This window comes from Scardinius erythrophthalmus, assembly GCF_964197995.2.
Source record: "Scardinius erythrophthalmus genome assembly, chromosome: 13".
In the NCBI taxonomy this organism is placed as follows: Eukaryota; Metazoa; Chordata; class Actinopteri; order Cypriniformes; family Leuciscidae; genus Scardinius; species Scardinius erythrophthalmus.
Genome location: NC_138233.1, coordinates 27,798,201 through 27,810,203, shown reverse-complemented (window position 1 = coordinate 27,810,203; position 12,003 = coordinate 27,798,201). Strand labels below are relative to the sequence as shown.

The window sequence follows — 12,003 nt, the reverse complement described above, 5'->3', positions numbered from 1 at the left end:
TCATGTGTCTTTCATGTAACATAAATTTAATAAACAGCCTTTCTTCTCTGTAAAGCACAAAACGTCTGAGAAGGGAACGTCTGATGCTGACGCTATGTTGAAAGCCTCATCATGAAGCCTCATCATCACCGTGACGGCACATTGCATTTTATTAGGTGTTGTTTGTCCCGTACAGGCCATTCACATTTACATGATGTTTAATTAAAGGGGTCATATGATGCTGTTTTCAAAGATCATTATTTTGTTAATTGGGTATAATAGAATATGTTAACATGTTTTAAAGGAACATGCCGACTTTTTGGGACTTTGGCTTAGATAAGTCCATACATACCCTTTTCATCTCCGTGAGTGCCGTAACTCTGTCTGAGCCTATAGCTTAGCACAAAGACTGGAGGTAAATGGCTCCAGCTAGCATACTGCTCCCAATAAGTGACAAAATAACGCCAACATTTTCCTATTTACATGTTGTGATTTGTATAGACACACCGTGTACAAATAACAAGGTCACATGAGACACCTCCTAACCGTATACATACTGGGAACTATATTCTCAGAAGGTGAAGCACTGCTACTTGGGCGGAGTGATTTGCTCGCAGCACCTGAGAAGCGCCATGGTGAGGAGCAGAGAGTTCGCTTAGAGTTGGAGTAAATCACTCCGCAGAAGTAGCAGTGCTTCGCCTTCTGAGAATATAGTTTCCAGTATGTATACGGTTAGAAGAACAATAATATTGTTTACCTATTTGGAATAGGATAGGAAATATTTACTGAAAAAAATGTCTCCCAGTTAATTTTTTTTTTTGTTTTTTTCTCTCTCTTTCCCTTACTCAGTTGAGTGACGAAGTCTTCACATTACTAGCCTACTAGTCTACACTAAGACCAACACTTAGTGCTAAACACACTTCACTATTGGTGTACAATCACTGAAATGAAACTTAGCTGTTCAACCAGAGGTGTAAAGTCCAGGTTCAGAAAGTAAAAGTCCTCCTCAGTATTTTGTTTCAATCACCTGGATTTGCTAATTAGCAGTTTTTCAGTGAGGAGATGACTGAGTACATGGGTGGAATAAACATAAGGCAGGACTTCTACTTTCTGACCCCTGGACTATACACCTCTGTGTTCAACCACATAAAAGCTTATACCCCACATAGATCTGTGTCTCTTCTCCCCTGCATGCCAACATGTCGCAGACTACAAACCCCACTACCCAAAAGGAAGACGTGGATGCTTGACTCAAAGGCATTACAGACTGCCTAGCACCAAAGACAATTGAACTGTTATTATTTTTAATAATAATCATAATTCTGAGTAGACTCCTGACACACAATTTAAACCAGAACCACAACCACATGGAACTAGCCAAGATCACCAGTTCCCTAAGCAATGCTTTCACAGCCCAGCTGAAACTGAGCGACAAGCACATAAACCCACATTTAGGAGGAGCACATGCCCAGAGCTGCATAGACAAGCTGGAAGTGAAACTGAGTTCCTGAGAGAGCTGATGCACACCCTACGCCGCACATACCAGTTCAAAACGAAATGCCCTATGAAGTGGATCAAGAGACAAAGAAACAAACTGAGAAGCTCCAAGAAGCCCTTGCAGTCACTGAACGTGACGAACAAGAATCAAAAGCTGTCCACAAAAGCATCTGGTAGACCGTCTTTGGAACAATCTTCCTAACATTGTCTGGGAAGCAGACACACTCTGTCAGTTCAAATCTAGACTAAAAACACATCTCTTTGGCATACACATAACACATTATAGACTTCTATAATGTTAGGCTGCATAGATTAGGTCAGACGGAACCAGGATGTACTTGTTACATCATAAGAAGGATAGCGTCTATGCTAATATTAGTCTCTCTGTTAATCCGAGGTTTACCGCAGTCCGCCAGATCTAGGCCGTATCCAGATCTGATGAAGGACCTGCACCTGGACACGATGACAACGCAGTCCTGAAGTGTCAACTAGTCTCTCCCCTGTGAAGGCCTCCTTCCCTTCCCTTTACCTCAGTACAGATCAAATGTTGTCGGGATAATTCCGGTTCGGCGTGGCTACACAGACGTGCCAAAAAAAAAAAAAAAGTTCTGTATTATATATTTTTAAGGCCAGACAAGTAGTGTATTGAGGGTTGATTTGTAAAGAAGGACTACATGCCTGTGCACATATATATTCAAACACACATACCTATGGACTGAATACGTTATTTCACATGTCCGCGTTTTTGAGGTTTGCGCAGAGATAACGGATAATCGTTTGCACCTTCAAACTTATTTCCGGGAGTGTGTTCTCGAGACACCAGACACTGTTTTGTGTGGATGGGCGGCCAGAGCGCGTTAAGGGTTTTCCTGTTACAACGGTGTTGTGTTAGCAGCCCCTAAGTTAATAACTAATGATCTTCGCAACGCAAATGAATCAATCAATCAAAACTAACTTTAGCTGGACAATAACTTTATCCTAGAGCTGTTGTAAAGCTTAAACAATCTGTTACGGTAATTTCCTGTTATCACTGTAAAGCTGCTTTGAAACAATCCATATTGTTAAAAGCGCTATATAAATGAAGGTGACTTGACTTGACTAGACCAACTCCAGTCTCCTGAACATACTAATTCTCTGAACTCCTCAACAACCTAAAACAATTTACAAGAGAAGAAAACAAAGAAAACAAATTTAATCACATAATTTGATCACAGAATAACCGTACTGAAACAAATTAGAATAAGAATCCCAAAATTGAACAAAACTTAATTTAATGTGATAAATTATATTGAGAAAATTAACTTAAACTGTTTATACTTAATCTACCCTGCACCAGTACAGTGACCAGTCATGGAGATATTGTTTCCTTTCAAGAACGGTCACTTCGTATTGCGTAGCTATACATAGTGGGGTAACTCCTTTTCCTCGAAAATTCTGAAGCCTAAAATGTAAAACGCATTTGCAGCTGCACAGCTAGCACAGTGATTGTCTGGCTCACTCATTGGCTGTGCTGCGGCAACTGCACATCCAATGGCACTGGCACCTCTGACAATGTGCGCCAATTAGCTAGCATCGTGCCAACACACGTCAGAGACCGCAGAGGGGGCGTGGCTTAGCCTATTTCAGTCCCCGAAATGGCCATTTTAGCAGATTCATCTCCTTCAGCGACACACTTCACGTCTCTGAGTCCTCTGCAAAGCCTTCGCCGTCGAAACAAGCATCACAGAGTTAGAGCGTGCAGTTCTACAGCGGACTACGCCTTCACCAACCAAAGTCGTCTTCCCCTGTCGCTGTTCTGCTGTCGCTCTCTGGCGACCAACGCATATATCCTTTGCATTATTACTGCTTTGTTTGCTACTGTGTGTTCGCCGCCGCGTTCACACAGCTTAAGGAGCGCAAGCGTTGTTCCAAATGCCTCGCTCTTCATGTGCCACGTGCGGATGCCATCTGCACGAGGCCGACGGGCACACAAAGTGCATCTCATACCTGGAGTCCTCCCATGCTGAAGCTGCTCTCTCTGCTGGTGGTTGCTCGGTCTGTGAGAGCATGCCTGTCTCTGTGCTGCGGACGCGGCTAGCTCTCTATCGAGATGGCGATGGCTAGCTCCCTCTCCATCTTTTCGCCGGTCCTGTTCACTCAGGCAGACCAGCGCCCCACCCTTCGGGCGGGGGTCTCCTCTCCTTCGGCGGATCGGCTTATTAACTTCCTGCGCTTGCGGCTAGCTCTCCTTGTGGACGGCAAACCGCCTCTCGCGCTCCCCCGTTTCTTTCCCTCGTTGAGCCTTGACAGAAAGAAGCACACGGGTAGATGTTCGCGCAGCTAGCTCTCTTTACGACACAAGAGAGCTACCCCACCTCCCGTTCTGCACGTCACTCAGAGCCCTCTCCGTGACTCAGACACAACAAGCGAGTTTTTCAAACATAACTCGCCCACTCCCCCGCTTCCTTGCCTAATTGAGCCATGATGGAAGAAGCGCACGGTTAGATGTGTGCGCGACTATCTCTTTTTACGACATAAGAGAGCTACCCCGCCTCCCTGTTCTGCACATGACGCAGGGCCCTCTCTGTGACTCAGACACAACAAGTGCGTTTTCATGCCTCCTTGAACTGCCACCTTACCGTGGTGGAGGGGTTTGAGTACCCGAATGAACCTAGGAGCTATGTTGTCTGGGGCTATATGCCCCTGGTAGGGTCTCCCAAGGCAAACAGGTCCTAGGCGACGGGCGGTTCAAAACCCCTTATGATGCCCAAAAAAAGGAGGACCGTGACGTCGCCCGGTATGGCGCAGCCGGGGCCCCACCCTGGAGCCAGGCCCGGGGTTGGGGCTCGTATGCGAGCGCCTGGTGGTCGGGCCTCCCCCCATGGCCCGAAGGAGCCCGAAGGAGTGACGTGGGGCCACCCTCCCGTGGACCCACCACCTGCAGGAGGGACCGTAAGGGGCCGGTGCTAAGTGGATCGGGCGGCAGTCGAAGGCGGGAGCCTAGACAACCCGATCCCTGGACGCGGAATCTAGCTCTAGGGACATGGAATGTCACCTCTCTGGCGGGGAAGGAGCCTGAGCTTGTGCGTGAGGTTCAGAGATTCCGACTAGAGATAGTTGGGATCACCTCTACGCACGGCTTGGGCTCTGGAACCACACTCCTCGAGAGAGGATGGACTCTTCACCACTCTGGAGTTGCCCATGGTGAGAGGCGGCGGGCTGGTGTGGGTTTGCTTATAGCCCCCCAGCTCAGCCGCCATGTGTTGGAGTTCACCCCGGTGAACGAGAGGGTCGCTTCCCTACGCCTTCGGGTCGGGGATAGGTCTCTCACTGTCGTTTGTGCTTACGGGCCGAACGGCAGTGCAGAGTACCCGGCCTTCTTGGAGTCTCTGGGAGGGGTGCTGGAAAGTGCTCCGACTGGGGACTCCATCATTTTACTGGGGGACTTCAACGCCCACGTGGGCAGCGACAGTGACACCTGGAGGGGCGTGATTGGGAGGAACGGCCCCCCTGATCTGAACCCGAGTGGTGTTCTGTTATTGGACTTCTGTGCTAGTTACAGCTTGTCCATAACGAACACCATGTTCAAGCATAAGGGTGTCCATCAGTGCACATGGCACCAGGACACCCTAGGCCGGAGGTCGATGATCGACTTTGTGGTCGTTTCATCCGACCTCCGGCCGTATGTCTTGGACACTCGGGTGAAGAGAGGGGCGGAGCTGTCAACTGATCACCACCTGGTGGTGAGTTGGATCCGATGGCGGGGGAGGAAGCTGGACAGACTCGGCAGACCCAAACGTACTGTGAGGGTCTGTTGGGAACGTTTGGCCGAATCTCCTGTCAGAGAGATCTTCAACTCCCACCTCCGGCAGAGCTTCGACCAGATCCCGAGGGAGTCTGGAGATATTGAGTCCGAGTGGACCATGTTCTCCACCTCCATTGTCAACGCGGCCACTCGGAGCTGTGGCCGTAAGGTCTCCGGTGCCTGTCGAGGCGGCAATCCCCGAACCCGGTGGTGGACACCGGAAGTAAGGGATGCCGTCAAGCTGAAGAAGGAGTCCTATCGGGCCTGGCTGGCTTGTGGGACTCCTGAGGCAGCTGATGGGTACCGACGGGCCAAGCGGACTGCAGCCCAGGTGGTTGTGGAGGCAAAAACTCGGGCCTGGGAGGAGTTCGGTGAGGCCATGGAGAAGGACTATCGGTCGGCCTCGAAGAGATTCTGGCAAACCGTCCGGCGCCTCAGGAGGGGGAAGCAGTGCCCTACCAATGCTGTTTACAGTGGAGGTGGGCAGCTGTTGACCTTGACTGGGGATATCACCGGACGGTGGAAGGAATACTTCGAGGATCTCCTCAATCCCGCCGTCACGTCTTCCATTGAGGAAGCAGAGGCTGAGGGCTCGGAGGCGGACTCGTCCATCACCCAAGCTGAAGTCACCGAGGTAGTCAAGAAAGTCCCTGTACGACCGGAGCAGGAGCTTGGTTCGTATTGCCAGCAGTAAGTCAGACTTGTTCCCGGTGCGTGTTGGACTCCGGCAGGGCTGCCCTTTGTCGCCGGTTCTGTTCATAATTTTTATGGACAGAATTTCTAGGCGCAGCCAGGGGCCGGAGGGGGTCGGGTTTGGGGACCACACGATTTCATCTCTGCTCTTTGCGGATGATGTTGTCGTGTTGGCCTCATCAGACCAGGACCTCCAGCATGCACTGGGACGGTTTGCAGCCGAGTGTGAAGCGGCTGGGATGAAAATCAGCACCTCCAAGTCCGAGGCCATGGTTCTCAGTCGGAAAAGGGTGGCTTGCTCGCTTCAGGTTGGTGGAGAGCTCCTGCCTCAAGTGGAGGAGTTCAAGTATCTTGGGGTCTTGTTCACGAGTGAGGGAAGGATGGAACGGGAGATTGACAGGCGGATCGGTGCAGCTTCTGCAGTAATGCGGTCCCTGTACCGGTCTGTCGTGGTAAAGAAGGAGCTGAGCCGCAAGGCGAAGCTCTCGATTTACCAGTCAATCTACGTTCCTACTCTCACCTATGGTCATGAGCTATGGGTCATGACCGAAAGGACAAGATCCCGGATACAAGCGGCCGAAATGAGCTTTCTCCGCAGGGTGGCTGGGCGATCCCTTAGAGATAGGGTGAGAAGCTCGGTCACTCGGGAGGAGCTCAGAGTAGAGCCGCTGCTCCTCCACATCGAGAGGGGTCAGTTGAGGTGGCTCGGGCATCTTTTCCGGATGCCTCCTGGACGCCTTCCCGGGAAGGTGTTCCGGGCATGTCCCACCGGGAGGAGACCCCGGGGAAGACCTAGGACACGCTGGAGAGACTATGTCTCCCGGCTGGCCTGGGAACGCCTCGGTATCCTCCTGGAAGAGCTGGAGGAAGTGTCTAGGGAGAGGGAAGTCTGGGCATCCCTGCTTAGACTGCTGCCCCCGCGACCCGGCCCCGGATAAGCGGTAGAAGATGGATGGATGGATGGATGGAATCAACCACGCTGAAACGGCTATCTCTCACGACGGCTGTTCTCACTGCGAGAAAAAGCCCCCATTCTCTCGGGACTTGCGGCTAGCTTTCTGTACATTAGAGAGTTACCCCGCCCTTGCGCCTGGTATACTGTGGATTACATTACCTCAATGAATTACTGGAACAGTTATTTTTGATCTACACTCTGTGTTTATTTCATTTTCTTGTAATTGCTTAAAAGCAGGAATATGGGGCAAAAGAGCATGACAATCTAGAAGACAGCACAGTGAAAGAAGCCAACATCTCAGTGAGCCCACAGCCTGAAGTCACAGAGTTGCAGGATGACTGTCCTACTACTTCAAAAGGAAGAGCTTCATCTCTGCTTCACAGTCTGCTGGGACAGACCTTCTCTGATACACCCCATCATCATCAGTGTGCCTTGGTTGAAGAGGAGATGACCAGATATTGCAGTACTCCACCACTCCCTCTAACAGAGGACCCCCTCAACTGGTGGCATGTCAACAAGGTGTCATTTCCTTTGCTCTCCAAAATGGCAAAGAGATACTGTCAAACAGATATTCTAACTATAAACTAAAAGCATAGTAACTCCAATGTTGGTTAAAATGTAAAGTTCATGTATTTGCACAGCAGGATAATTAGTTACCAAAAATGTATGTTAAGAATCGTTTTGGGAATCGGATTGTTACTCCCAGAATCGGAATCGGATCGGATCGTTAAGTGCCTTAATATTCCCACAGGTTATCACATTATTAGCTCTTCCCCCTTCCGCAGAGGATGGGGTGGCTAATTTGCTCTGTCCCGTTAGAGCACTGAAAATCTATCTGGAGCATTCTGCATCTTTTAGACAATCAGAACAGCTCTTTGTCTGCTTCGGTGGCCGATCCAAGGGATCGCCAGTCATGAAGCAAAGGCTATCCAGATGGATAGTAGATGCTATATCTCTGGCATATACAGTGCTATGCATAAGTTTAGACACCCATGCTAAAGTTGACTAAAAAGAGGAATAAAAAATTGAAATGGAAATTGAACGTAATGCCGTAATTTAAAAAATTTGGAAAAATCCAACCTTTAAGGACCCCAATTTTCTTTGTAAATGAATGATGTATTGTAAATAAAAAAATGTTCTTCCTTAAAATACAGGGTGCGTAAGTCTGGACACCCCTATGTTAAATTCCCATAGAGGCAGGCAGATTTTTATTTTTAAAGGCCAGTTACTTCATGGATCCAGGATACTATGCATCTTAATAAAGTTCACTTGGCCTTTGGAATTAAAATAGCCCCACATCATCACATAGCCTTCACCATACCTAGAGATTTTTTATTCCTCTTTTTAGTCAAATTTAGCATGGGTGTCTAAACTTATGCATAGCACTGTATTAGGTTGGATATGGGTGTATGGACATATATACATATATGTATTATCAGGCCCGATGGTGTCCGGCCTTTTTCAATATATATAATTGGGTTCTGGCATGTTTCTGTGAGCTCAGGGATCTTGAGCCGCAGTAGGCAAGTTACTTAGTGCAGCGTTTTACATGGCGTCCCCACTGCGTATAGCTACGCAATACGAAGTGACCGTTCCCGAAAGGGAACGTGCTCGGTTACTATCGTAACCTCGGTTCCCTGAGAGTTAGGGAATGAGTATTCAAAGCCGGCCGCACTATAGTAACATGGCAAGTATGTCGCTTCAGTCGATGTAACCTGCTAAAATGGTGATTTCGGGGACTGATATAGGCTAAGCCACACCCCCCTCTGCGGTCTCTGACATGTTTTGGTGCGTTGCTAGCTCATTGGCGCACACATCAGAGGCACCCGTGCCTTAGGATGTGCAGTTACCGCAGCACAGCCAACGAGTGAGCCAGACGCTCATATGCTAGCTGTGCAGCTGCAAATGCGTTTTACATTTTAGGCTTCAGAATTTTTGAGGAAAATGAGTATAGCTACGCAATACTCGTTCCCTAACTCTCAGGGAACCAAGGTTTACGATAGTAACCGAGTACATTTGCTCTGTATGTATCTGCTTGCCAATGTCTTCATCTCAACACATAGCCTTATTAATGAATTAATAAACAAATTAATTAATAATTCAGTTTGAGCTAAATTGACCTGTTTCCCTTACATTAGTTAACTACTTTAGTTAACATGAACCAAGAATTAACAATAATTCTACAGCATTTAGCCTATTAATCTTAGTTCATTTTTATTTCAACATTTACTAATACATTATTAAAATCAAAAGTTGTATTTGTTAACATTAGTTAATGCACTGTGAACTAACATGAAGGACTGTATTTTTATTAACTAACATCAATAAAGATGAATAAATACTGTAACAAATTTACTGCTCATTGTTAGTTCATGTTAGTTAATACATTAATGTTAGCAAATGAGACCTTATTGTAAAGTGTTACCAAATAAATCAATAAAAATGACTTAATATGGCTTTGTATTAAGTGCTAGAAGATGGCTGCCAAATTTGATACATTTGTATTGGGGCCCATAACTAAACAAATCGTACAAGCATTTGATCAAGGAAGTTGAAATTTGGCATGCTTTTACACTGGTACGAGTGCCAACATTTCCAGATAAAAATACTTTTTTACCACAACCTTTTATTTCTCTTCATTTTCTTCTCATGCCTAATAGCAAAGTTAGGGATTTACTTGTCATCAAGTTGGTTCATCAAAAGTAGCTAAACCTTTTGAGGTGTATGAAATGTCCACCTGATAAATCTGCAAACTTAGGATTCCCCAGACAACAACATAGTGTTGGCCCAGATCTGGCCCACATCTGGTACCCGCTGAATCCACATGTACCAGATGTGGCCCTGATATGGGTAGACACTATGTTGCTGTCTGGGTCACTTTGCTTCAGTGTACTTAGACTAATAATATAAAAGGATTCAAAACTTTGCAACATTCACAGTTGCAAATTTTGTAACCTTACATTTCTCCACACATTTTTTTTTTCTTAAAAAAAAAGAGAGACCACACCCTCTGTGATCGTATATAATCACGTCCTGCAGCGGTCTGATTTAGTGCCAGGACTCATCAAACTCAGTGATTTGATCTCACACAGCAGTTCTAAGTCATGGGTAAGTTATAAAATATTAGGTACTGCATGTTTTTATCTGATATTGTCTGAATTATGAGGAACTTTCTTCAAGCTTCATGACATATTTTCCATGTTGTTTCTAGCATGCATTTTTGGAGACGTCATGAAGATAGACACCACCGGTGCATCAGAGGATACAGCAAAACAGGATAAATTAACCATAAAGGGTGAGAATTCATTACTGCATCCAACTCACATTTTATTACCAATATATGGAATATATATTAACAATAATTTAAACTAGGGGTTGAAGCCTCTAAAAAGCTGGCTGAGCATGATCTGACCCGGATGGAGAAGTATAAGAGTATAATCACTAAAGTTGGCAGAGCAAAGAAGATGGACCCGGCTGTGATCGCGGGGATCATATCCAGAGAAACTAGAGCTGGAAATTTACTGAAGAATGGATGGGATTCTACAGGCAATGGCTTTGGCCTTATGCAGGTTTAGATCTAATCTATTTGAAAATAATTCACAGATAGACTTTATGAGGTTCATGTAAGAGTTTGCATAAAACAAGTTTCCAACTAAAGTTTTAGTCTAAACATAGTCTGAACATAAGTGTTTAAACTAAAGTTTATTAATCAGCCATGCAACCAGTTACCTTTTTTCTTCTTCCAGGTTGACAAACGCCACCACACTCCAGCAGGTACATGGGACAGTGAGCAACATATCACGCAAGCTACTGAGATTCTCATTGGCTTCATTAAAGAAATTAAAGCAAAGTTTTCCGAGTGGACTCCAGAGCAATGCTTTAAAGGTAGGCTATATTTACTCAAGAGATAAATAAAGATAAATAGCATTACAAAAAGACGAATAAATGCAGATAGCAAATTGTGCCATCCAGTCTTGAATGGGTTACATATTGAATCTCCTATAAACTGCTAAAAGTATGTTTATGTGTGAGCATGTTAAAGATAAAAAAATTCAACTCAGAGAAACCACAGATGCAACTTATTTTAGAAACTTCTTATTTTAGATATATATCACCAAAGAAGTGCAAAATATTATGCTTTGATAGCTTTTCATAGATGAATATTGATAAATGTATTTACTTTGATGCATTAATTGAAAACCTTTATTATAAAACTTACAAAAAAATTATTCTTTATAGGTATTCAAAAATGTAAATAGAATGTCATCTATTCATCTATCTATTCTCTAACTTCTGGTTAAGTTAGTGTTTCATGTCTCAGTTATAGTATAATGTTTGTTCCAGGTGGAATAGCAGCCTACAACAAAGGTGTGAGTAGAGTCACTGCTCAATATGTGAATATTGATGTGAAAACGCCACACCTTGATTACTCCAATGATGTTGTTGCCAGAGCCCAGTGGTTCCGAAGCAAGGGTTACTGAAGAACAGCGGTTTCTGAGCTGTTAAACATTTATTAAACAGACCCAGTATATTAACTTCACTTGATTACTCCTCTTTATTGCAGTTATGTGTTAGTATGATCAGTAAAATACACATACAGGTCAAAAGTTTGGAATAATTAAGATTTGTTAATGTTTTTGAAAAATGTCTTATGCTCAACATGGCTGCATGTATTTGATTAAAAATACAGTAAAAACTGTAATCTGAAATATTATTAGTATTACCATTTAAAATAACTGTTTTCTATTGTAATACATCTTAAAATGTATTGATTCTTGTGATGAAAAAGCTGAATTTCCAACAACCATTATTTTTAGTTTCAGTATTTTTTTTATTTCCAGTAATCTAGCCATCTAGCTTATGAAATAAACAAATCTTTCACTCAAATCATCAATGTTATGAACAGTCTTTCCATATACACATTAAAATGACCTCATATTCTAAATTGCTCTCGGAAGTCAATAGTATCCAACTGGAGAGCTATAAACTACATCAGTTTCTGACCGGCAGAGACAGGCCAGCAGGTTCAGTACATTAGGATGCTTTCATTGCTTGGTTCAAAGCTACCCCTCTCCTGCCTCCACTACATTCGATT

The 12,003-nt window shown here is 45.0% G+C and overlaps 1 protein-coding gene across 1 annotated transcript; it reads left to right on the top strand.

The window, feature by feature from the left end:
- Nucleotides 1-9,958: 9,958 nt before the first annotated feature.
- On the top strand, nt 9,959-11,792 carry LOC308700942 (lysozyme g-like). The gene is made up of 5 exons (XM_081382874.1): nt 9,959-10,016; nt 10,120-10,203; nt 10,281-10,477; nt 10,655-10,793; nt 11,253-11,792. The coding sequence occupies exons 1-5, from the start codon at nt 10,013-10,015 to the stop codon at nt 11,387-11,389; spliced, it is 561 nt and encodes a 186-aa protein (XP_081239000.1). The 5' UTR covers nt 9,959-10,012; the 3' UTR covers nt 11,390-11,792.
- The last annotated feature ends 211 nt before the right edge of the window (nt 11,793-12,003 follow it).

Coding starts and splice junctions, on each gene's coding strand:
- LOC308700942 (XM_081382874.1), top strand. Junction 10,204..10,280: donor GGATAAATTAACCATAAAGG/GTGAGAATTCAT, acceptor AATTTAAACTAG/GGGTTGAAGCCTCTAAAAAG. Junction 10,478..10,654: donor ATGGCTTTGGCCTTATGCAG/GTTTAGATCTAA, acceptor TTCTTCTTCCAG/GTTGACAAACGCCACCACAC.